The 25228-nt window shown below is 50.4% G+C and overlaps 10 protein-coding genes across 10 annotated transcripts; 5 read left to right on the top strand and 5 right to left on the bottom strand.

Moving 5' to 3' along the window:
• Positions 1-97: 97 nt before the first annotated feature.
• Positions 98-3785, bottom strand: PHYSODRAFT_336797 (hypothetical protein; the record flags this gene model as incomplete). Its single annotated transcript, XM_009534410.1, has 6 exons — positions 98-462; positions 564-633; positions 711-963; positions 997-1096; positions 3289-3477; positions 3734-3785. 6 exons carry the CDS (start codon positions 3783-3785, stop codon positions 98-100), a joined length of 1029 nt encoding a protein of 342 aa, XP_009532705.1.
• A 1268-nt stretch (positions 3786-5053) lies between these two features.
• Positions 5054-6704, bottom strand: PHYSODRAFT_336796 (hypothetical protein; the record flags this gene model as incomplete). Its single annotated transcript, XM_009534409.1, has 2 exons — positions 5054-6241; positions 6687-6704. The coding sequence occupies 2 exons, from the start codon at positions 6702-6704 to the stop codon at positions 5054-5056; spliced, it is 1206 nt and encodes a 401-aa protein (XP_009532704.1).
• A 701-nt stretch (positions 6705-7405) lies between these two features.
• On the top strand, positions 7406-8605 carry PHYSODRAFT_463894 (hypothetical protein; the record flags this gene model as incomplete). The annotated part of the gene is made up of 3 exons (XM_009534408.1): positions 7406-7625; positions 7668-8107; positions 8171-8605. Coding segments are annotated over 3 exons (1095 nt in total), but the record flags the coding sequence as incomplete, so codon positions are not given.
• Positions 8606-10068: 1463 nt separating this feature from the next.
• PHYSODRAFT_336793 (hypothetical protein) lies at positions 10069-11005 on the bottom strand (the record flags this gene model as incomplete). Its single annotated transcript, XM_009534407.1, has 3 exons — positions 10069-10155; positions 10224-10946; positions 10985-11005. 3 exons carry the CDS (start codon positions 11003-11005, stop codon positions 10069-10071), a joined length of 831 nt encoding a protein of 276 aa, XP_009532702.1.
• Positions 11006-12266: 1261 nt separating this feature from the next.
• Positions 12267-12731, top strand: PHYSODRAFT_336792 (hypothetical protein; the record flags this gene model as incomplete). Its single annotated transcript, XM_009534406.1, has 1 exon — positions 12267-12731. One exon carries the CDS (start codon positions 12267-12269, stop codon positions 12729-12731), a length of 465 nt encoding a protein of 154 aa, XP_009532701.1.
• A 2485-nt stretch (positions 12732-15216) lies between these two features.
• PHYSODRAFT_518215 (hypothetical protein) lies at positions 15217-15549 on the bottom strand (the record flags this gene model as incomplete). Its single annotated transcript, XM_009534405.1, has 1 exon — positions 15217-15549. A coding segment is annotated over one exon (333 nt), but the record flags the coding sequence as incomplete, so codon positions are not given.
• A 656-nt stretch (positions 15550-16205) lies between these two features.
• PHYSODRAFT_517783 (hypothetical protein) lies at positions 16206-16361 on the bottom strand (the record flags this gene model as incomplete). The annotated part of the gene is made up of 1 exon (XM_009534404.1): positions 16206-16361. A coding segment is annotated over one exon (156 nt), but the record flags the coding sequence as incomplete, so codon positions are not given.
• A 461-nt stretch (positions 16362-16822) lies between these two features.
• Positions 16823-17634, top strand: PHYSODRAFT_516183 (hypothetical protein; the record flags this gene model as incomplete). Its single annotated transcript, XM_009534403.1, has 2 exons — positions 16823-17245; positions 17320-17634. The coding sequence occupies 2 exons, from the start codon at positions 16823-16825 to the stop codon at positions 17632-17634; spliced, it is 738 nt and encodes a 245-aa protein (XP_009532698.1).
• Positions 17635-19464: 1830 nt separating this feature from the next.
• Positions 19465-21552, top strand: PHYSODRAFT_515823 (hypothetical protein; the record flags this gene model as incomplete). Its single annotated transcript, XM_009534402.1, has 1 exon — positions 19465-21552. The coding sequence occupies one exon, from the start codon at positions 19465-19467 to the stop codon at positions 21550-21552; it is 2088 nt and encodes a 695-aa protein (XP_009532697.1).
• A 203-nt stretch (positions 21553-21755) lies between these two features.
• PHYSODRAFT_317473 (hypothetical protein) lies at positions 21756-22792 on the top strand (the record flags this gene model as incomplete). Its single annotated transcript, XM_009534401.1, has 4 exons — positions 21756-21788; positions 21854-21947; positions 22019-22692; positions 22730-22792. The coding sequence occupies 4 exons, from the start codon at positions 21756-21758 to the stop codon at positions 22790-22792; spliced, it is 864 nt and encodes a 287-aa protein (XP_009532696.1).
• Positions 22793-25228: the final 2436 nt, after the last annotated feature.

The following is a 25228-nucleotide window of genomic DNA, read 5'->3' as shown; positions in this document are numbered from 1 at the left end:
CGTGCCCGCTGAAGCGAAGTCTCGTGAAGGCAAACTCACACGAAAGCCAACCGTGTTGATTCGCCCCTGTATGACCACCAAGAAAGCACTCCTCCTGTTACCCGCGCCCTGCTGCCTTGCCCGGACCTTGTCGCGGCCGCTTCCGAGGTCTCCGGTGGCAACTTCTGACGAACTCCGTAAATGTAAACACACAAGCCACGATCAAAGCCGCAGTGACCACCGATTGCACGTGAGGTCCTCCAGCTCCTCTCGCGAGTAACACACAACGTCCAACAGAGTTCACCAGTCGATATCCCAGGCGCACCACACGTCCTCCAAAGTCAGGACTTGAACCCGAGCTCTGCGTCAGGGACTTGAACCCACTGAGGGACTTGAACCCGTCGCTGCTCTGCAGGGACTCGGACCCACGGAGGGACTTGAACCCGTTGTTGCTTGGCAGAGACTCGAACCCGGTGTACTGGCCTGCAGGGACTCGAACCCGCTCAAGGGCTTGATCCTGCTGTCGTGCCTTGGGGCTGGAACCTGTTGCTCTCCGGGGACTCGAACCCGTCGACTTGACCCACTGCCGTCAGCCGGGGACTTGAACCCGTCCAGGGACTCGAACCCGTCACTCTCAGCTGTGGACTTGAACCACTTGTGGGCGTGCGACGCAGGCGCTGGTAACAGAAGTAAGGCTACTTGGCTTGTCAATCAATGTATTTCTTGGTTACGATCGCTTCCTCCTGCCTCAACGTCTCGACCGACGGAGGCTTCTTCTGGCTGCTGGAGGTGACTTGCCCGCGCTTGTCACCAACTTGGTAAATCTTCAACTGGCTGCTCTGCCACTCCCAGCGGCGTCTCGGCGCCACTCGCTCAATGCGATCTTCGGCGCGCGACCTTCTGCACGAGCTCCACGCCGCCTCACGGCGCGATCTTATGGCCACCGGGGGGCCTCGCGGCGCGATCTTCTGTGTCTGCTGCTGGCTGGCGCACGTTTCGTCCCTTGGCTCAACGTACCTGCAAGATCGCATCGCTTCGTCCTTGGTCGTTTTATCCAGCTGCTTCTTGGTCTCCAACTGCTTCGCTCGTCTCCTGCTGCCTTGTTGTAGCGTCCTGGCTGGTCGTCTTGTGTACAATTCTGCTGTTAACGCTTCCGTCCTCGAGCCAACGCTTTCCGTGGCCTAGTGTAGATTCCTGATCTCCAATCCGCGATGGTCGCGCAACACCTTAACTTACTCCGGCTCGCTTAATGTCATTTTAGACTTTGCTGAACAGGAGAACGGACATGAACTGGATGCTCGCATAAGGGCAAGAAGGAGCAGCAACCTCCGCTTGAGTCTTCAGGTACCCCCCCCCATTACTCGTGACATGGAAACTTGGCCTAAACTTAATTTTTCCCTGGTTGTACTGTAGAATGCGACGCGTTGGACGTGCTGGTGCTCTAGGGGGTGATTCAATGCCGAAAGTAGCTAGAAAAGGCCCACTCAGGCCACATATACGTGCAGCACGAATGTGTTCGGCTCTCCTGAAGAACAGGCCCGCTTTTTATGACGTTCTAAATCTAGAACACAAAACTCACTTGAACCTAATATGTGGCCCGGATGCTGTCCACGTTTTGCCCTCTGAAATGCTCATGATAGGCCCGCTTTTGACTGGCTGTCGCCGGACCTCCAAAAGCGTAATCACTTATGTAAAGTATTAAACGTTCAAAACAGGCCCGCTTTCGAGACGCCTTACGGTCAAGCCCACAATACAATGACTAGAGGTCATTCAACCTTCTAGAGCACTTTAATTTGTTGTTGATGTGCATCTAGATACATACCGATCGGTCCCAGCTCAAAAGCTATTGCTGTTTTCGCATAAGGGTTGTCTGACTGGGGGCCAAATCTGTATACCAGAGTATACTCGGGACTACAAGTCGTACCTAAGCCATATAGTATAGTAAGTTCAAGTGAGTTTTGTGTTCTAGATCTTTAACGTTCTAAAAAGCGGGCCTGTTCTTCACAAGAGCCATGTGTTCGTCTACAATTGCTGCGGTATCGCAACTTCACTAATATTATCTGATCTTAACCCCTCCAGACCGGGAGCCGAAAAGAACATGTAAACTGCATATGCAGCGTAATTAGACTTGATGTTTGTATACAAAAATGGTTAGGGAAGATAGGATGCACGATGAGCACTAACAAGGCCATGCTAATACTGAATATAATCTGCATATTGGCTCTAGTGTGACATACCCATGCTGAATAATGCTACTTACCACGGATAGTGACAGGGTGCCTGCCGAACAGAAACTAGTGTCTAGGGAGTCCCGATTTTTTAAAAATCGGAATTTAAAACTTCCCATACAAAAACATAAATACAAAGTAGGTGTGTCACCTCTAGGCGTTCTGTAAGCTTGTGGTACGTCCGGGGGCATTCTATGCACTATACAAACATCAAATGAAATAGACATTCAGAAACATATCCAGGGGGGCAATCAGGTGAAACGTTACCATTTCGTACGTAAGACAATACCTAAGATGCAAGTTAGGATGTGTTGTTGCAGACAGGAGCATGTCATTCTGTAGTTGAAGCAGCAGCAAAGATCACCAAGTTAGATCACCAAATCAAATTCGACTGACTTCAACACCGAAGTAGTTCGTTGCATGGATCCTTCAAAACTAACTACACACACTAAACAAGTGCTACGTCTGCATTCATGCATATGATATATAATGATTGGATGTGATTTACCGCAGTGTTGGTGTAGGGAAGCTAGTAGTTCTACAGTTGGGTACTCCAATTTGCTGGTGCTTAGATTGATTGATGTCAATGACATGCAGTCAACCGGAAAGCAACGATTACCAGCACATCTCGCTAATGGGAGAGCCACGTTGCACCCACGACTATGCGTGTGGGTATCCATAGCATCACACTAGGAACCGCATCGACTGCAATTGTGTTTCTCCAAATTGCTTATATTAGTTTACATACTTTCACGTTACTACCACTCGACCTTGTCATTACGAGCGCAGGCCAAGTCAGTTTTCGTCTCGTTCGCCCGTCGGTCAGATCAATGGATCCCAAAGCGGCATCTCTGGCTTCGCCGGAGTTCTTCTCAGCTCGTCTATTTCGCTACAATTTCATTCGAGCCGTCGTCTTCACGCAGGCGGGCTCGTTTTCGGGCTGATCATGGCTGTTTGGTCACCGTAGTCTCCTTCAACAACACCAATATTGCTCAGGTTAGATCATGTAGGCTACGAGGCAGCATAAATATGTAATACTGCATACAATGCAGTATACAGGACAGTATGCTATACAACGTACCATTGTTCGGAGCACGCCATTTCCCTTCAAGTCCTGGCGTCGTCGTAGTCGTCGTTTGCATCGACGCGAGGAAGCAGTCACAACAGGTGTGAATGCGGGTAGACTTGAGCACCGGGATACCGAGGAGTTCTTCCGCAAGCGCTCGGAACGCCAGGCACGGATGCAGCGGGTTGAGCAGCTCGACCGAAGCTCGACAGTTTGACTGAGTGCGACAGCTTGGACAGCTACAGCAGCAGACGCTCGCCTGGAAGCAGTAAACACAACTGGACCAAGAGTAATGCAAAATCTTGTCAGCAAGCATGAATCTCGTAGACATCTCTGACCAAACCTTACCAAGCGCTAGAGGAGCACCGCACGGAGGAGGGTGTTATCCTTCTACAGGACAAAACGTGCCAAATGAAACAGGTTAGCAATAAGGTATAGCATGCGCTCGCTATGAACGTACCATTAGCGTCGTACCCGAGCGTCGATGTCTCGCACGAATACCTGTGACTCATGTTGATTCTCCCGCCGACTTGAGTCCTGGCCGCGCAAATTCTCGAATGAGGGCGATTTTGCAAAAGCGGCAAATGGAAGCCGCTGTGAGCCACCCAGTCCGATACCTCGCAGATTTTGTCCAAATCAGGCAGTGGGTCCCGTGCCCTTGCCAAACATTATATTCCGAATTTTGACAAATGCCGGTCTTTGACATCTGGAAAAATAAAAAGGCGCGAACAGAAACTAAACGTAATTTTATCGTGACGTTTGTATAGTGGTGTGTCGGGGGAAAGGACAGTCATACAAATTTCAAGTCAAAATTGGCTTAAGCTGCATATATGCAGTTTAAGCTTTCAAATCTAAGCTGCATTATGCAGCATCCGGTTTGGAGGGGTTAATGCTAGTCAGGACATGATCGAGGCGTTCGTTGCTGGAATAGGTCACGACTCTGCATCACGATCTCAAGGACGACTCGAAAGGACAAAGTTTAGTTGGAAGGGTCTACCAGCACGTGTGTAAAGGCGTCCGACTGAGACAAAATCTACTCGCTGCGAACCCGAATCCTGTGCAAACGCGTCTTGTGACCGAACCCGAAGAACGCAAGACTATCTCGATATATGCTAGAGCGTTAAAGTAGGCTGAGAGGAGATGTGCGACTGGTGCGCCGCAAGTGAGACGCGCCCAAGTCGCTTGTGACTTTTTTCATTTGGAAATAAATATATCTAGTTGCCCTGCAGGGTTGTTGGTGTGATAATCATTTAGCTACATCTCGACTACAACAATTAATTGCGCATTGAACAGCTCGATGTAAAGTTGAGTCCCTTCAAGGGTTACTAAAAAAATAGTCTGTCGATGTATTTGAAAAAGTTTGGCCTTATGGATCGAGAGCTATACTACATTCATAAAGTGTCTTTGCGGTCGCACTTTCGATCTTGTAGCTACTACGTTTGTGCTTCTCTTTCTTTTATTATTTATAATTAGCTTATCAGGGCAAAACAAGGACAGCATCCGGGCCTCATATTAAGTTCAAGTCATTTTTTGTTCTAGATTTAGAACGTTCTAAAAAGCGGGCCTGTTCTTCAGGAGAGCCGAAGTTTGCCCTTGTCACGGCAATTAGTATCAGTACCAGCACCAGCACTTTACAACACTGGTCTTCCCAGCTAAGATCGAGGACGACCTACTACGTAGTAGTTGTTTCGAAGCCGAAGTATACCGGATTTAAATAAGACAAAAAACATCATGGGATTTCGCAAACACGACCATCCTATCTACAGAACATCTCTATTGCCTACGGTTTAAATGATAACAGCTTGCCAGTGTATTCCTTGTCGTAGGCGCTGTAGTATGAGCGCCAAATGTCAGCATTCGGGCTGTCGGTCGAGTCCAGCATCAGCACCTTCTTGAAGACGTCATCGGGGGTCTTCTCGTCCACCATCCACTGCTTGAACTGAGCCGTCTGCCGATCCTTGGCGAATTTCTCCGTCTCCGGATTCTTCGTGGCTGCTTGAATCATCACCGCCACCTTCTCCTCGCTGTAGCTCTTGCTGAACGTCTGGATCATCGTCGCCTTCGCGAAAGGATACTTCTTGTTGAACTCCTGAACGTACAAGGCCCAGGTGCTCAGTAGTGGGTTGGTCAGGAGATCGTCTCCCGCCTCATCCAGCTTCAGGAACTTGAAGATGTTTGCCGGGTGCGTAGGCTCATCCAGCCAGCCCTTTGCCAGCTCCTCCTTACACTTCGTTGTCCCAACGCTGTCGTCTGCTGACGCCAGGATCTTGAGGAATCCTTCCTCCCCGTAGCTCTTGGTGAAGCCTTGGAGGCTTGTGGTCTCCTTCCTGGGGTTCTTCTTGTTGAAAGCCGCCAGGTAGTTGGTCCACGCAGTCAGCGTGGGGTTGTCAAAGAGGTTGTTGCTCGCCTGGTCGAGCTTCATGAGCTTAAAGATGTCGTCTGGGTCCAGGTTGTAGGACAGCCAGCCCTTGATCTGTCTCGCCTGTAGCACCGCAGCGGCTTCTTTCGTATTGGGGTTCTTTGCCGCCGCAGCCAGCATTGTCGTCACTTCAGGGGCGCCAAAGCGGCGAGTCAGTGCGCCGATAGCGTCGTCATCAGCGTTGTTCTTGGTCGCCCAGTTCTTACATTGGGGGTTGGCGAAGACGTTGTCGTCCCCTTTCTCCGGCGCCTGCATCATGGCGTTGATCTTGCCCTTGCCGTTCATATAATCGATGAACGCGAACGGTCCTCTCTCTTCATCGTCGTCGACTGGTGCATTGGTGGATCTCCGTCTCCTGGTCAACGGGTCGTTGTGGTCAGCCGCAAGCGAGCGGAGCGAAGATGAAAAGTGCCGGGGTTCCACCACTGCCGAGGACACGTCCGCGTTTGCCAGGACGATGGAAGCTGCGAGTAGAGCAGCGCAGTGAACGCGCGTGGAAAACGTGGTAGCTTGATCGGTGGGAGGGCGAGTTTGAGAGTGAGAGTTCGACTTGCCGAAAGAACCACAGCAAGGGAGGCAGTAGACAGGTGGCACATCATCACGCAGGATGCTGCATTACCTCCCACTGTGACAGACTCAACCAAAAGGCTTAATTCTATGCAAGTAAGTATTGCTCTCTCCTGATCGGACAAGTACAGAACCGTACTTGTCCGATCAGGAGAGAGCAACTTGCGTCAATACAGTCTGTTTGAGGCATTTTCAATTTACATGTACGAGTTTGTATGTACTCGTTGGTTGTAGAGTTGGTCAAATCCTTATCCAGTTATTACCAGTTACCGTTATTACCTTCGTACTTACCATTTATTAACGTTAATAACTTTTATGTATAGTTGGTGTGGAAGAAATATTCGATCTGCTAACGGTAATACCTCATGTGTATAGTTGGTGTGGCAGACATATTCGGTCAACGCGTTTCGTGAAGTTGTCAACGTACGTGGAGGTCTACCGACATGAATCTGCGTATGCTCCACGTGGCAGGCAGCTCGCGCACGGGGCCTATTCTCGTCGCTGCATTCGCAGACTTGCTCCTGTAGAGCCTGCAAGCTCCATGGACCAAAACGGCCACCGCAACGAGGACCGGGCTAGCAGTGAAGGTCTGGCCTTGGTCGCCCTTCAGTTGGCGTGTGGACCGAGTGTGCCACGTTGGGCCAACCCGAAGAAGCAGCACCGCGACGTGACGTGCAGGCACTGCTCCAAGCTCATCAAGAATGCCCAGCCCAAGAAAAACCTCCGCCCACACATTCGCAGCTGTCCAGCGGACGTCCGGGCTAATTACCCTGTAACACCCTCCAAGCGAGATCGTCCCGACAGCCCCACAGTCCATCCAAGCGTTCGCGGCCTGAAATGGCTACGAGTGTGCTAGGACCGGTCTCAGTGACTGAAAAGTAGGAGTTCCATCTTCAGATTGCCAAAGCGTTCTATGCCTGCGGCATTCCGTTTCGAGTCATCGAAAATGGAGCCATGAGGTGTATCCTGACGAAGTACCGGCCCGGAATGACGCTCCCTTCACGCCAAGATTTGGCGACCTCACTGCTTGATAGCGCGTACGCGGAGGAAGTTGCCAGCGTTATGGAGGTGCTGAGGGAGCAGCAGTACGTTGCCATTGTATGCAACGGATGGTCCGATCCCAACAGCGAGTCCATTATCAACTTTATGGTGACGTCTCCATTTATCCGACCCATATTTTGGTCATCGGAGCGCTGCGCCGACAAACAGCATACAGGGGAGTTCATGGCGTCAGAGTTGAACAAGGTGATTCAAGCTGTTGAAAATGTCGTCGGAAAAGGATCGGTATGCGCTGTTGTGACGGACAACGCGTCTAACAGGCGTAAGTCATGGGAGCTTCTAATGGCCAAGATACCAAGTCTAACGTGTAACGGCTGCGCGGCACACACGATCAATCTTCTACTCAAAGACATGTTCGGGATGGAGTTCATGAGTGACGTCTTCAAGAAAGCCGTCCTAGTTACCAAATTTGTGCGTAAACGTACAGCGCTTCTTTATCGCTTTCGGGCTCTGCAACGCAAGTATTTTGGTACCCGGCAGCGACGACGCGCGCTAATCATCCCTGTTTCGACGCGGTGGTACTCGAGCACAAATTGTATTTCCAGTGTCGTGAGGAACGAAGATGTGCTGCGTGAGTTGTTTTCCAACCATGAATTTCTGGCTCGTTACGGAGATGCTGCTGCCAAACTCAATCGCGTCGAGTCCATTTTGGCTGATAGCATGTTTTGGGTGAATGCCAGAGCCGTAATGCGACTGGTGAACCCGATAATCCAAGCTCTCGGCGCTCTCGAAAAGGATGGGTGTTGCCTTTCGATGGTGTATGAATACTTTCGTGGACTGAAAACCCACGTCATCTACAACCGCGAAACTGATGATGTTGCTTCTGGTATTCTTAACACGATCCGAGGCCAGATTAGCTCCCGCTGGAACACCCTCAAGCGCGAATCAATCATCGCTGCATTTTTACTGGACCCAACTAAGTCTACGGACGACTTTGAAGGTGATGATTTGGACAATGCAGTCGATGCATGCGTAGATCTAGCTACACGAGTTGGTCTACCCTCCAACGTATCTCCAAATGCGGTTCACCGAGCTGTCATGGCTTTTATTCACGTGAAGAAGTCCTGGACAGCCGAAGACCACAAAAAAAACGCGAGGGACACGCCATTAGACTGGTGGCTGGTCAAGGTTAACAAGTTTCCGCTCCTACATGCTTTGGCTACCCGCGTTTTGAGCATCTCGACGTCGTCCGCTGCGAGTGAGCGCTCGTGGACCTTCATCCGCACCATGCGACGAAATCGGCTGAAACCCGATCGCGTGGAAAAGCTACCATATTTGTACTCGAATGCGGGTGACAAGGCTGCAACTAGTGCAGTGCACTATCAAGTCAATGCAGAAGAAGAGGGCGAAAGCAGCGCGAGTGACGACTACAGCGATGATGACATCCTTACGCCAATTGCTCCCAACAGCTCCAGTCGCATGCGCGGTAGTCGGTCTAATACGGCGCACCGATCACGATTCTTCACGCCCTCGCAGACCGACCAACGTGAAGCTGTCCCACCCCCGCTAGCTCGAAGAACACTATTTTCGCCTGCACTAGCCAACCCGCTACCCGACCAAGCGACGAATACCAGCACAGTATGCAGTGACGAGGCTGCGGTCGCTCTTACGCAGTCGGTCGCTCTTACGCAGTCGGTCGCTCCTACGCAGTCAGTCGCACTTACGCAGTCAACAAGCAGCGGAACCGTTTTCACGCGTGCTGATGAGCGCCAGCTTGTGCCACCGGTCGTGAGGCCGCCCGGATCGGCAAGTGCAACAACACCGATTCTACCAACTAGCGATCGTCTCGTATTTTCAGGGGGTAGCAGCGGCCGTCGTGGACTACCTCCAACTCCACAGTCGAGCACTGGACGCACCCACCACTCGCCGAGGGTGCTGTTTGGTCCAACCTGGGAGCATTAGCATATTTGACTTTGTTCACGCTAGCTAAGCCCGCAACACGATCCATATTTTCATTCCGTTCACGCCTTCTTGATTACATATCATGCACTAGTTAGTCAATAGAGTCGTCGTCCTCATGCAAATGTGTATCAATGCATTGGCTTCAACCTCTTTCGAATTTCTTCTAGATGTTGCCTCGGCTGATGGTATTTCTAGCAGCTTCCTCCGCTTCATTTTCTCGTGATGAGTTTTGGTTCTGCTGCGGACTTGGGTAGTTGTTCATGATAGGGGTAGACTTGATGGTGCTTGTCGGACGTGACGGCATATTCGTCGTCGCGCTACTCGAGCCTTGATCACTCATGCACGCAGCCGAGGATATTCGATTTGCTCTTGCCGGCCTCACCACCCTGTTTCAGCGCGCACACAACCTTTCTGTGCTTGTGCGTGGTGAAGCTGCGTGTGGACCCGTGGCCATGGCGGTCGCAGAACACTTTGGTGACCTTAGTGGTGGCGAACTTGCTAGGGGTGAAGGAGAGGTGGAGGGCTAAACCGCTTTTGCCCTGACTAATCCGAGTTCAAATAATGCAAACGCCAGCTCTTCTTGCTCTTCTGATAATCGTAGAGCTTCACATCAGTTAGCTCACATATTCAGTGCATCGTGCCGTACCCGCCGAAACAGGTTGCCCTTCTACGAGATGACCTCAACTTGAACTTCTGTCACTGAGCTGCCAGCGCAACGGCGCACATTGGCACAGCAGAACGCGCACTAGCACTCCCACAAATAAAGAAGCGTCATATTTGGTTAAGAATGCAGTAATATTGTAACATCAACGCTTGTAGCGCAACATTTAGGCCTCGTCCAACCCTTATCAGCGAGCTGTTCGTTCATGTACCAGCATAATGGCCACCTCGGCGATGTATATGATACTCTTCAAGCCCTTCCCTCTCTTACGAATCTGCAGCACAACACACAAACTCATGAGATCCACCATATCCAGCTACACGCTCTCCCACCGGCACTTACTTCATTTTTGATGAATCCCTCGGCCAGCAGGCACGTGACGTGGTCCACGTACTGATGGCTAGGCCCGCCCTGCAGGAGATAGGTGTTGTTGGTGCCGGACTCCGTAGTGCCAAAGAACTCGCAGGTCCTGTCGCTCAGCAGTGAAGCATCGGCCTCGTCCGTCGTGAAGCGCACGCCGCACCTGTTCTCCTTGGGCACCATGTCGCCTAGTCCGAAGCAACTGCCGGCCGCAACGGTGTACAACTCGGGTGACGCGCCGATGATGTAGACGCCCACACCGGCGGCACGATGCGCGTGCATGGCTGACTTCTGGCCACTGAAGAAGCGCAGGTCCTTGGTGAACGAGCCGTCGACCTCCAGGTCGCCCGCCGACGTATACATGGGGTCCGCGAGGGCCAGGCCGAGCGTCATGGTTTCGGTCTCCGTCATGTCCACTAGCATGGCGCGTGAAGAGATCTTCTGTAAGCAGTCTGAGTGGCCTTGTCGCAGTCCATCGTCTCGGGCCGAAAAGCAGAAGTGCAGGTACACGATGGCTTCCTTGATGACATCCAGCGGGCGTTTGACTACTGCGTTGCGGAACCGTTGCTGATCAGCTTGAATGTGGGGCGATGTACGCGTCGTAGAGCACCTTGGGCCTATTTTTGCGAGCCTCGTGGCCAGCGTGGCGCCGGCGCCGTTCACGTCCTGGCCGAGCAACGAGCTGGTGCCGAGCGACGCGTAGATCTAGGGGAGAGATTCCAGCCTGGGACCGGAGAACGCACCGCGCGCGTGCAGGCTAGCATTGTATGGGAAGCTGATATGAGCAAAAGCTTGCTCTTCCAGAAGTTAAAATGCTTAAGACAATATTTAACTATTACGATACACAAATGATACACAAAGGTAATACCAATGCCTAAAATTACTAATACCAGTTATTAAGAGTTATTAACTTGGTAAGAAACAACACTAGTTGGTTGTGATGTTTATTACGTGTTTGCTGTCATGCATCCTAATCGATTTGCATGTTGTTCGCCTTTGGGTATTATTGTGCTTCCAACGGGAATTCCATGTGTCAGTGCTGAGGAGTTGGCACTTCACGAAAGGCCTCTGAGCACCTGTAATCGTAAATAAACTACAACTGTAGCGCAGACAAGAAAATGAGACCTATATCGTGCAGAGAGCGCTTGGTTTACTGGCAGTGCGTCGGCTTGCTCAGAAGGTCATCGTGGTACAATCCCAGCTCACTGAATTACCCTACTGTAGCTGGCAGCAATGATAAGGTAATGCGTCACCTATCGATACTGAAAATGCACTTGCACCCCCTTACGTTGTTAACACGAACCAAGTACACAAACAGCCTTGTTGACAATGAAAAACTCATTACTTAAGTATTGACTCAGAAAATTTGGGAGGTGTTCTGCGTCAGAATACCCCCAGATACACCAGACGCGTGTTTCGTTTTCAGTTCGTATGCAGGCAAATCCGGATTCTTATGCGTAAGGCTAAAGCGTTCTCAAGACACTAAACCGATACCGAAGTGATCTATGGAGATCTTAAGTTTAGCTCACAGATCAATGCATTTTGACCTCAGTACCTAAATGCATTTGCACAAGGGCTTTAGATCAAACGGACTTTACGCATGCGAGAATACTAATATTCACACTTGTTTGATCTTTAGAGCCAAAAGGGTGAATTTGAGCAGTCTACATCTTCCGTCGGAGCTGCAACCAAGCTCATGCGGCCGCCTTCAACGAGTTAAGGTGGTCTGTGTACGCGTTCACAAGTTGTGCGTCCCGCTTACGGTATAGGGCCTTGCCTGGGTTGTTCTTCAGCATAGCCTTTGACGGATTTGACCGTCATCTTTGCCTTCGCCCATTCCGCAAACTGGACAGACTGCAGGCCCGACGCAAAGTGGAGAGACTTAGCTTGGGGGGACTGAAAAAACTCTTCGGCTCGGACACCACGACGAAAGTCTCGTCTAAAATCGCGACGTCTAAGGTCGCACCGCTGGTCGTTCAGAAGGTCTCTGCCGTGGACGACAAGGTCGACGATGTGCTAAAGGGGATGAGCTTAGAGAAAGCGTTGACGCACCTGGACCTGGACAAGATTGCCAAGGTGGACAAGGTGGACGACTTCGTTACCAGCCCGAAGTTGAACCAGTGGATCGGGCACATGGCCGACACCAACAGACATGCAAGCAGCAAAAAAGACGCCATGACGATAACCAAGTTCCTCGTCAGTCAGCGCGGAGACGACGAAGTGGTGAAGCTGCTGTCTGCTGCAAGAGCCAGCGACAATAAAGCGGTGAGGAAGCTGGGGTATAAGCTCCAATTTGACCAGTTCAAACTCTGGATTAAGGCCGGTAAAGAACCGTCCCAACTGCGCAAGGAAGTTCCTGCGCTGAGCAAGAGGATGAGGACCGCATACAGACAAGAATACGAAAACGCACTTGCCAAGGCCGCGGCGGCGGCTGAGAAGGCCAACGAAAAGGTTAGAGCAAGTGCGGATATTATATTTGTAAAGCCGTAGCTCGGGGATTTTGTGAAGACAACGTGTTACACCCTCACGTCATGTCTTCAAGACATTTTTTATTATCAATATCAAAACCCGGATCACTGTATATGCGCTTAGGCGCACTAGATGGAAGTCTTAAGCCAGAACGAAGACTGTCCAACTGACGGCGAAGTCTTTCGAACGAATTCATCCAACTACAGACCGAGATGAAGCGTTCGTTGGCAGCAGAACACTGATCGGCATACTCGAGCTCGCTAGCCTATTAATACGACCTACAAAACTGGTGAAACCAACCTAAAATTGTATCTGGACCGCGAGGCCATCGGAAAAATCTAAGGACTCTATCTAGAGTTGAACCCTAGAGCATGTACATCTCCTCCCTGTTACAGCAAGACAATCTGTTGGGGTGTTTGTTTCCGCTAAGCCGCCTAACCTATTAAGTCGAAACATGCCGGAGCGCTATTGTGGCGTCCAGTCTCGACACGATGACCTGATAAGCCTACTGTGAGGGAACCATACTCCCACAAACGTTCTAATCAAAAGTGTGCGACCAGTGCCTCAGATAAATTCAACATGAGGTACAATCGATAACGCAAGACTGATGTATGTCTACGCGCCATAACCGAGAGATGGACAAGTGCTATCGCATATTGACAGATAAGCTGGAAGTTCCGGTTTATCCGGTCGGTAACATATCTGCACCTGGTCGAGTTTAATTTCTGTCATGCATTATTGCCACTAGCATTTTTACCCAGCGAAGGGCTGACGAAACACCCAGGTGGAATACTTCAGAAGTATTCCTCCTGGGTGTGCTTAGCGACAAGTAGAGCTTAAAAGTTTATGCACGGGGAACTTGCAACGGTCATTTTTTGTTTTAGATTCGCGTCTTGATGATCAAGGCCTTTGATCGTATTTCACTCGAACAGGGTTTTAGAAAGTGCTTACGTCTTCACAGTCTTCAATGTAGCTTTGTGAGCTAACGATAATTTTAAGTTTTGAAAAAGTATTAATACAATTAACCTTACTTAAGCTCGTGCCTAGTGAGTTCTGTCTTGTAGGATGCGTACATATAGTCGCTTACTGCGGCTAGCACTCAAAACACCACAGCTAGGATAGACGCAACTAATACACCACAATTAACCTTTCTTACGAACTGCGACCCTCCCCCCCGGGACCCACGGGCTTGACCCGGGGCCCGGGTAACCAGTCTTTACTTCAATTCGTTCACTGCTCGAATATATATACTGAATCATACCAGTGTCGTCGGTTGCACACCGGTTGGATCTGCCCACGCATATAAACCTTTTGGAGGGCCCAGTGCATCACCGGGGCCATACCGGTGTGATAGGCATCCTACCGGTTCCGTCTGCTCACGCATATAAACCCTTTAGAGGGCCCCGGAGTCGTACCGGTTTCAAGAAAATATACCAGCTAGATGTCAAGAGGGTAATTGTTTGACTTGACGTACCACGGATATAATCCTATTTGGTCTGCGATAGCAGCACTAACGTTCCCAGTACAAAGTCAAGTAATTATTCCCCATCACGTCTCAATCGTAATAAGGAATAGAAAATCACGGAATATGAATGTTCTGGGTGCTTAACTTTGGGAAAAGTACACTTTGTACAGATTGGCTGGAGAAGTCTAACCATGACACCAGCTCCTATTGTCTGTGTTTCATCGACTAATTTCAATTTAATGATTGCATTAGCTCTAGAAGCCGGCTTTCAGACCTGCTACCTGTAGTGTCGTTCGTTCGAATACAAATGATTTTGGGAGCTTGTCAACAATAATGAGATAGGGCTGAACAGTATCATGCCGAACCATTTTGTTCTCAGTATCATTACCTACATCGTGCTCAACATCTCTTACGGTATAAAATCAATAGCCTTTATCCTGTTTGGCGTTTTCTCTTCTATCTCTATAGATCGTTATCTGCATGAAATTCATGCCCGCTTATCGATTTGAGCTGCGTTTTTCGAGGTGTGCAACCAAAAGACAGTCTGTACTATATATGTGGTACAATACAATATGTACCACCGCTACGGTACACCCTACGACAGTAATACCCTCGTCTAGGAATAAAGGCGGATATGACTACTGAGGGGATTCTGTACCTACAAAACATGCACACAAAATATGACCATATTTTGCACGAAAGAGACTAAAAAGAGCAAAAACACTACAATTTCAGGAGAGCTCAAATACGGGGTAGGTCCTATCACAGCTGGTATTAGTCCTACCCTCACCTGATTGAAACCCACCATTTGAAGTTCAAATGGTTTAAATTGAATTGTGCGAGTCCACCAACTTGGAGAGATCAAACTGTGCGAGTTCGACATATTTTTAAGTAACTTACCAACGCTAAAAACATGGTGTTAGTACTAAACTACTGCTCAACAACTTAGGCGGCACCATACCCCTCGTCAGCGGACTTGCTTAAAGGTGCGTTCATACTGCGAGCTATGAAAAGTATCTCGGTCTAGAGATTAGTCTTCTTTCATGTTATATTTGAACAAAAGAGGGTCTCGCATGAGCACTTGGCGAACACCTCTTTCACACACAGTTCTGCTAAAGGCCACATGACTGCAGAAGAGCCGGTTTCGTCGTTTTGTGAAGCAAAAATCCGGATGCTAGAAGTCGCCTCGCATCGATAGACCTTTGTTGAAGTTATTTTGATACAACACGGGGTAAAGCATAACGATCGCTGCCACAATGAGCCTGCAATCATTAGCAAGGCACGCGCCGTGTGCACAGCGGACATCGTTGCGTGGACAATTGCAATAGTAGAGTGATAGTGCGGCGGCATGCCGCACCACTGAGTGAAAATGTATTATGGTATACCTCCTCTGTTGAAAAGATTGCAATGTAATTTTTTGACATCACATAACTTTTCTTCTAGGCTCACGATTGGACCGCGGATTGTTGCATTCGACGCGAAATAAGCTAACTCTCCTTTTTCAAGTGTTTCAAATCACAAAAATATCCCTGAGAAATGACTGAGATACAGTGTTCGATCAAAAAGGAGCGGAGCGCATGCGTCAATTTCGTTCTGTACGTAAGGTTTAATGGTTCCTGCAAATCCCGGGCCGGCATCTCAGAGCGAACAGCTCAACTTGTTAGCACAAGAAGATTTCTGGCAGCGACGAGAACTACAGCGAGCCCGCTAGACGTCGGACTTTCTTTTGAGGGTCTACACGCGTCCGGCACTAAGAAATTGCCGGAGATAAAAGTTGTTAACGTTACCTTGGAACTCGGTGCGTCGATTTGGCTCTTTCTCGTGTCAATATGCACCGGCTTTTACAACAATTGTACTAATCAATGCGTTGCTCGGTACCAGAAGGCTGCTCTTCCTCTACCGTACCGGTTGGCGGTACTGTATGTACAGTAATCTGCCCGAGTAAGGAACGCCTGATATCTATAAAGACGCAGAATATATAAATTGATGTTAAGTTGAGTATACTTTTCCAATGTACTGATTTAGTAATTTCAAAGGAACTGAAGAGCAGCTTTACCTACGAGTCCGGAATGATTCCAACAGTGGCGTATGGTCGAAGCACTAACCTTTGACCAGGCATCCTCGCACCACAACAGCGCTGTCAACTGGTCGACCTCGTAGGGATTATCTAGCCCTTCACCTTGTCGAGGATGCCCACTTTCTCAGACCAAGTGAGGCGGAGACGCTTGGACGGTGTGGACTTCATGGGTGGAGTGGGGGAGGAGGTGGGCTTGTGGGGCGAGGTGCAAAAGAAAAAGTGCGGGTCTACCACTACCATACATGTAGTTTGAAGTCTAGTAAGATCGCTAAATGCGCGCCATTTTTCAAACGAGGGTGGATGATTGGCACTGGATTTTTCACCTTAGTACCTTGCAGTACCTTGCACATCCCCCTATCGCCACATCGACTGGAAAATAATATTAAATATGTGAGGCTATTAGTTATACACCCGTTCCTTATTCGGGCAGAATTCTGTACTGTACGTGCTGTGCAGACGGACAGGCTTGGTCAATGGAGTCTTTCTCCACGTACGCAGCCCGCCACCGCAGCCCACCATTATTAGGACGAGGAGCCTTTCTCCATGTAGCCCATCATTATTCAAAAGACAATGACTGGCAGCACCGAACCCGTTTTCGTCCTCGCCCCTGGCGCCTGGCATGGACCCGAATGCTTCCAGCTCGTGCTGGAGAAGCTGAACGCTTTGGGCCGCGAGACGCGCACCGTGACGTACCCGTCCGTCGGTGCTGAGCCCCCAACCAAGGGCGGTTTCGACGATGCCGCCGAACGGCCCGTTCGCGCCGTGGTGGAGCCCCTCGTAAACGAGGGCCGCCAGGTCATCCTGGTCGGCCACTCGTACGGAGGCTTCGTCATTAGCGAGGCCTCCAAGGGCCTTGGCTACAAGCAGCGCAAAGCCGACGGCAAGGAGGGCGGCATCGTTCTTCTGGTCTACCTCGCCGCCTTCGTGCTCCCAAAGGGCCAGAGCGTCCTCAAGATGATCGGTGGCAACCCGCTGCCGTGGATGGACGTGCAGGTGAGTTCCCCCCTACGCTGCGACGCCAATGGTTCCGTGCATGTAAGCTTACTGACTAAATAAACCCCAACCAGGGCGAGCGCGTCTACCCCCTCACCCCCGAGGAGATCTTCTACCACGACGTGCCCGAGGACCTGACCAAGGGCGCCATCGCCAAGCTGAAGCACCAGACCGCCCAGGTCTTCCGCGACGAAGCCACCTACCAGCCGTGGGAGGACATCGACTGCATGTACTACTTCTGCGAGGACGACCGAGCCCTGCTCCCTTTCATCCAGAAGGAGATGGCCAAGGCCTTCAGCCCGAACGCCATCACCTGGGCCTCCAAGGGCTCCCGCTCGCCCTTCCTCACCGAGCCGGACTACAGACAACGACGGATAAATCCGGCATAACTGAATGACATCCTCCATAGTAAATGTGCCAGAATTCTCGGTCGGGAACGATAGAGATTGTACAAGGCAATGACATAAAATACACGTAACGGAGCATAAAGTACACACAAATTTAGAGAAAGTACTTAAAACCATATGAAATACAAATGTCAAGTGTAACTCTCGAAGCTGATTGGCTATCTGAATTACTTATTGTAAAAAGTACAACATATGTGTGCCGGGTTTTGCGTTGCCGTATTTATCCGTCGTTGTCTGTACGTGGCCGAGGGTCTGCTGCACGGTGCCAAGGAGATCCAGAACCGGATCTAAGCTCGACACGACGAAGGCAATGCCCGCTCGTCGGGTGCAAGCCCTGGGCGTATAACCGAGTTTGTCCTATAGAGTTCAACGCGCTAAAGTGTTCCAATTGAGATTTACCTCGTGCTTCTAAACAAAAGTCTTGAGAAAGAGCCACTCACGGGTAGATATTTTCTACGACACAGAAAGTGGCGATAGCAACGCTAAAAAATTATTTAGCGCGGTGGACTTCATAACAGTATCTGAAGATGTTTTCTCGTTAAGCTGCATTGCTTCCACCCCAAACTCGACGTCGCTGGACTCTCCGCCGCATTTTAGCGAGAATTCGGCGAAACCAGACACTCGCACGAGCTGGAGGCACGACTGCAAAAGCTACAGGAACCAGGGTTTCAAACTCGGTTTGTCTTGTACTTTTTTAAAAGCTGTCAGCATCACGAAAGAGTCCCAGTACGCGACTACCAAATGCGGGATCAGGCATTTTGCCAGAATACCAACCTCTGTTTGAAACCACACGATGTTCGTGTGGAACCCATTTACGACCTGGACAAATTCCAGCAGGAGGCTTCTGAAGTGCTAGCTGTCGAGATATCTGGTCGAAGCTTTCCAAAGTACACTTACACGGTATCACAAGCAGAACTTCGTCGGTGTTGTAAAGGTATTGATGCCCTTTCCCGTCGCCAAGTCGAGGGGGGAACAACACCTTCGCATCAAGCACTCTTATCGTACGCAGCACAAACTCTGAATGAGGAGCTATTTATCAAAGACACAGTTCTTCGATACGAGTCTTGCACTGTGTACAATCACTTTGAGCAGCTTATCTTCGACATATCGTGGAACGTTTGGCTTAACAGCAACAGGCTGAAGCTAACCGTATCAAGCAGCGGTTTTCACATCAGCTTCGATCCAGTTCCGATGTACTTCGAAATCAGCAGGCAGAGAAACTTGAGCAGATCCATGCCAAACATGAAGAGCAGAAATCTATTTTGACGGAAAAGGTGAAATGCATGCAACAGGACGCGATCGCGCTACAATACAAAATGTGATAGTGCATGGATTGGAGCGACCCATCACGACAACGTCACTTTAGATGGGAAAAATATTTGGTACTTCGTACAAGCGAATATCTTCTGTAGCAGAAGGTCTGAATGCTGAATCTTTGCGCCGTGCATTCGTCAAGTAGATCAGTGAAAAGGACAGGTTGCTCCAGATTGCTCTTCGCCGTGAACTCGCGAGCAACTTGGTTGCGGAGACCACTGTTTTTGCGATACTGAAGGATCCAACAACGAAGGGTTTACGTGACGTAGCAAATTATGGAGCAAGTTTTTTTTCATTTGGGCGGTTTTTAGCTGGATTGTTCTTCCCTCATGATATCGAAGACAGCACGAGCGCTATCAGCATCCCACCAGCTTTCCCGATCCAAGTATAGCTATTGGTACTTCAAGACAAGAAAGCTATGCGATTGGGCATCACCAGAATCCGACACGCCGCATCTATCTAATAATGCCAGCGAAAGCTCATTCCAGTCCAAGTCCAATGGCGGAGAAGACTTCCTCGGACTTTGTGCGGCTATCTCGCGGGTCTTTCGCCGTGTGGTGGGGTCTCATCTTGGCTGTTCACGTGGTCACAGGCGCCTACAATGCGTTGTACGCCTATTGCTACCGAAAACTGCAGTACACGTTCTTGAACTTGTTCCTTGATGCGTTGCAGATCGGCATGCCGCCGCAGTATCACTCTACTATTGCCATTGTCCACGCTTTGATGTCCGCTATGCATGCTGCGTGTGCCTTGCTAATGGTTGGAGGCTCATTGTGGCAGAGATCGTTATGTTTTACCCCGTGGTCTTCTTCATCGAACGTGGACAGCAACACGAAGCAGGAAACCAGCCGTGGTAGATCGGGTATTCTACCTCGACTCTACTCTATGATGGTGGATCGACGCGGTCTTTGTGGAGTTAATGGAGTGCATTTCCACCTGGTGGTTGCCTGTCGGGAGATCCTCGAGACGGCGTTGCAAACCATGCAAGCTTATCGTATGAGCGCTCTACTGCCGCGGATTTTGCTCAATCGCTTCTACGTCGTTCTACTCGCAGTAAACTGCTGGTCGTCGGTCATAATCTACTCGAAAATCTTCCGCAGTAACGAGGCACGAAGGCGCTTCGCCTGCATCGTGTTGGACTGCGCGTTGGATCTGATGGCGTGTATGGGCGTCGAATTACTGGTTGTGATGAGCTACGCGAGCGAATATGACCGAGAGCTCGAGGGGTTCAACAACCTCATATGGTATGACGACGAGTGGGTGGCGTGTGCTATCAACGAGTTCAAGATGGTGCTCGTGGTCTCCTGGTCGGATCTCGCTAGTCGAGCCATTTTCTCACTGGGTCTGATCCTTGCAACCACGAACATGAAGGAGCTCGTGGGACGCTCCCCCACTACCGTCAGATCGACTCGGTCAAGCGCCGCTATAGTACCAAGGCCAGTACTAACGTTATTGCGTCGCTCAGACAGCTATCGCGATGCAAAGATTCAATCGCGGTGGGAGCGGGTCTTTTTGCGTACAGCTCACGTGTTATTCGCTGCATGGGGGATTGCAGTGCTTGGGTTTCATATCCACGCTTCCCTACAACCAACACTATCGCAATGTCTGATGCAAGTGAGGCCGTGGTTTGCGACTAGACCGTCGTGCTACCTGGCAGGCCTAGACTGCCACGTACTGGGGATATCTGGGGCGCTAGAGGAGGTCGAGTCGAAGTGGAGCGAATTCGACAGTTCGACGGTGGTTCAGCTACTCATTCGCCACTGTCCTGCCGTTGAAGTGCCTGACATTATCGGTAAATTTCATGCTCTTCGAGGCGTTAAAGTATACAACTCAACTATCAAAGATTGGGGTGCTTCAGCTGCCCTTACGAACGCGAACCACCCAGCGATGTCGTCGCTGTTTATCGTTCGAGTGAATATGACGGACGGACTTCTCCCTGCAGGTCTTCAATCCACGGACTTCCCACGGACAGTGTACGACATTGAAATGTGCGCGACCAATTTGATTGAGTTGCCCGACGATCTGGACACCAAGTGGCCGTCCGGGGCCATTATCCAAGTGGAGTACAGCCAGCTACTCTCTGTTCCTCTGGCGCTTGTGAAGCTGCAGCCGTACTATCTCGCGCTAACTGGCAATCCGATCACTGCGCTCCCTCCGGAGATATTCGAGGTCGAAGGCTTGCTGTTTCTTGGGATAAGCGAGATGAACATCAACGAGCTACCGCAAAATGTCACGCAACTATCGTCGACGCTGACTTCGATTTACATTGGCGACACCTACATCTCGTTCTTCTGGAGGTGGGCGGACGAACTCGTGGAGAGAATGGTAACTACCCCTTGGTTTGCTGCACGTTCCACCTTTTGCAACGAGTTCGTGAACATCCAGAATGGAACAGCCGATAGTTTTTCGGTTCCGCTGTCGCCCGAATACTCGCAGAGTCTCATGAATTCCTCCGAGGCGAATCTCCATGCCATTTGGCTTGCTGTCGACTGTGATGAATGGATTGAGGGACTGTTCTACCCTATTGACACGGAGGACAGCATCAACGCGATCAGCCCTGCACCAGCGTTGGTACGACCAAAGTAGATAAAGATTTAGCGATAGTAATTAGGACTTTTGTTTTCAACAACACTGCTGCTTGGGCGTTATAAGGAGCCACCGCCGCCGGAGCCAAAATTGGAGACGTCGTTTTGCTGGAAACCCCCTCATCCGTTGTACTCTACCTAAATAGTCACTAGCATTTCATCCTTCTCTTTGGCACCTCCACCCGACGCTTCGCCCTAGACAAAATGCACCGCGCTAAGCCCAAAGCTCCCCTTGGCGTACGTACTTGCTTCCTCCTTGGAGTAAAGGTGCCCTCAAGATCAACCACACTTCACATTTGCAGATCATGGAGAAGCGGATCCCGCAGAACCCGCGGTACAAGAACACGCAGAGCAAGATCGACTCGGGCTCGACGGTGAACAAAGTTCGGCTGATCTGTGCGTTCCGTTATTACAATCTGTCTCACGTTTGAGTGGAATCTAACCGTGAACTTCCTCTCTCTCCACAGCCCACAAGGAGTTCTTGAAGCGTCGAGACGAGACCTTCCGCCGCATCACGTGCCGCTGTCTCGCCGATCTCTTCAGCGAGTACGAAGACACTGGCAGCGCCAGCCAGCCGGAAATGGTGGCGAGGATGGTCAAAGGCGCCAACGGCGAGTTCTCCATGGAGCGAGTGCCAGTGGGTGACGACAACCAGGAGAGCTGCGGCCCTCGCATCGTGAGCTACGACGCGGAGGAGAAGGAGGACTACGACCCGCCCTACCTCGTGCTGGACACGCGCTCCAAGGAGGAGTTCGCTGCCAACCGCATCCACCGAGCCAAGAACTACCCCGCGAATTTCCTGAACCGAGACGTGCTGTTGCCGGAGATGCACCTGTTCAAGAACCAGGAGTCCAAGCTCGTCATTCTCTACGATCTGGACGACAAGACGGTGGCTCAGACGGCCCACACGCTCGTGCAGCGAGGCTTCGACAACATTTACGTGCTCACGGGCGGACTGATCGACTACGCCGACGAGTTCCCGGACCACATCGAAGGCACGCCGCTACCCCCGAAACCCGTGGATCCTACCAAGAAGCAAGCCAAACGAGACGTGTACAAGAACTCGGCTGCACTCTCGTCCACTGCCAGCACTCGCAGCGTTCGCAGTGTTGCAACGCGGCGGAAAGGCACTCCGTCCGATGTGAGCTCCGTTATGAGCAACCTCACGGTTAGCCGAGTCGGTGATCTCCAAAGCGACAGCTCGCAAGGAACGCATCGGCGGCACTGCGAACTACAGGTAGAGTTGGAGGATATAGCAGGCAGGCAGAAAAACTTTCATCTCGAGTCGTAAGATTTCAAATGCATTGATTTTTTTATGAGAATCGTGTTGCTGCGTCGTATAACTGTTCTTGAAATATCGATGGTAGGTCAGACCGTGCTTGAATTTTTTTTAGTGACCGTATAATAATACTAGCCGAAGAGAACGACAGGAATAGGATAGATACATGTGCTATGACCCGACGAAGCATTTTACTTTCAGACGTTGAAGACAGCGAAGACGACCCTCGCTGACTGAGGTTTTCCAGGGGCCACCAGCTTCCCCGACAATGGTGAAATTTACTTCCAACTCTTCGACGGAGGTCGTGATACTTTCCTACTGGTCATTCGCACTGTGGTGGGCGATCATCTTGGGCGTGCACGTGATTACCTGCATCTACAACCTCACAGCGGCGTACAGCTACTGGAACTTTGAGGACCCATTTCGCGTCGGCATGCCGACTAAAGACCATCCCACGATTGCTACCGCCCGGTTCTTCATGGTCGTACCGCACGTAGTTTGTATTTTGCTCCTGGTTGCCGGTTCTCTTAAGTATCGATCGCTGGCATTTACACCTTGGGCGTCCTGCAACAGCGGCATCGGGAGTACGAAATCCGAGTCGGAGCGCACGAGGTCAGCTACTTTGCAGAGTATAACCAACGTTTATGGCGTCATTGCTGATCGGCATGGAGTTTCGGGGTAAACGGAGACCACTTCCACGTGATTCACACCATCCGTGAAATTGTTGAAACAGCCCTGCAAACTGTACAAGCGTATCGGATGAGCAAGCTACTATACTCAATCGGTTTTACGTGATTTTACTCGTGATCAATTGCTGGTCTCCCATCATTGTCTCCTGGTTTGGCAAGGGCGACGAGGCTCGCAGACGATTCGTTTGCATCGTGCTGGACTGCGACCTTGATCTCATGGCGAGCATGGGGGTAGAGGTTATCATCTTGTTAAGTTACGCAGGAGCTTCAGTAGAACGAAGGCGGAGCCTAGCTACGTGGCACCTTCTAATGACGAGTGGATGGCTCGAGCATTCAACGAGTTTCAGATGGTTCTTGTTGTTTCGTGGTCGGATCTAGCGAGTCGTGCCTTCTTCTCGTTCGGACTGGTCATGGCGACGACGAATATGAAGGAGCTACTGCAGCGACTCCCACATAAGAGAAACAGCGTCAGCCGATCTGGTATCACCTCTGTTGCAGTGAAAAATACGCACACTTTCGATGCGCAGTCGATAGCTCCGACTCCATCTGCTCTTGCTGCGTCACGACCAGGACCTCAGTCTTTCACTCAGCAATATAGTTTTACTCGCGATCGTGGCTCCCGGCGTAGAATCTTGGTCCTGCGTACGGTTCATTTGATGTTCGGAGCTTGGGGGATTATAATCCTTGCACTTCACATCGACGCGTCCATCCAGCCAACGCTACCGCAGTGCCTCATGCCAGTGAAACCGTGGATGGCTTCCCGTCCGTCGTGCTATTTAGCTGGACTTGATTGCCACGCTTTTCATCTATCGGGTACGATGGCAGAGATCGATGGGAAATGGCGAGAATTCGATAGCTCCACGGTTGTGCAGTTGTATATTCGCCATTGCCCCGAACTCGAAGTTCCAGCCCGTTTTACTGAATTCCACAACCTTCGTGGGATCAAAGTTTACATTACGACTATCAAAGCCTGGAGTGAATCGGCGGCAATCACTGGTGCGAACCACCCAAGCTTATTGACGTTGTATGCTGTTCGTGTGAACTTCACCGACGGATTAATGCCTACTGGTTTCCAGTCTTCGGACTTCCCTTCAACGGTATACGACATCGAGTTTTGCGTAACGAACCTGCGCGAAATGCCCCAAGACTTGCATGAAAAATGGCCTATGAACGCGATTATTCAGGTGGAGTACAGCCAACTCACCTTGGTCCCTCTCGTTCTCTTACAGCTTCAACCATATCATTTCGCGGTTACTGGCAACCCGATACAGGAACTCCCACCAGAAATATTTGAGGTGCAGGGGATGGCTCTACTCGGCATCGGTGATACCCAGATTCAGGAGCTACCACAAAATGTGACAACTATCGACAGCCTTATCGTGGGTTTTTATGCTTGATACAAATATTTCGTTCTTCTGGGCATGGGCGGACGAGTTGGTGGAGCGTTCAACGACCGAGACTGCTCCATGGATTGCTGGAGGCTCGACTTACTGCAAAGATCTCGCTAAAATTCAAACTGGTGCTGCTACTGCCTTCGCTGTTCCGCTAACACCCGAGTACTCGCAGACGCTGATGGACCCGTCTCGTGATAACCTTGGCAAGATATCGAGTACTGTTGATTGCAACACCAAAACCAAGCTTCCTTCAGGTGGAGGATTGTTTTATCCTCTTGCCTATGAAGACAGTGAAAATGCCATCAGTTCTCCACC

This window comes from Phytophthora sojae (assembly GCF_000149755.1).
Source record: "Phytophthora sojae unplaced genomic scaffold PHYSOscaffold_7, whole genome shotgun sequence".
In the NCBI taxonomy this organism is placed as follows: domain Eukaryota; phylum Oomycota; class Peronosporomycetes; order Peronosporales; family Peronosporaceae; genus Phytophthora; species Phytophthora sojae.
Note: the sequence above shows the minus strand (reverse complement) of the source record. Positions and strands in the feature narration are given on the sequence as shown.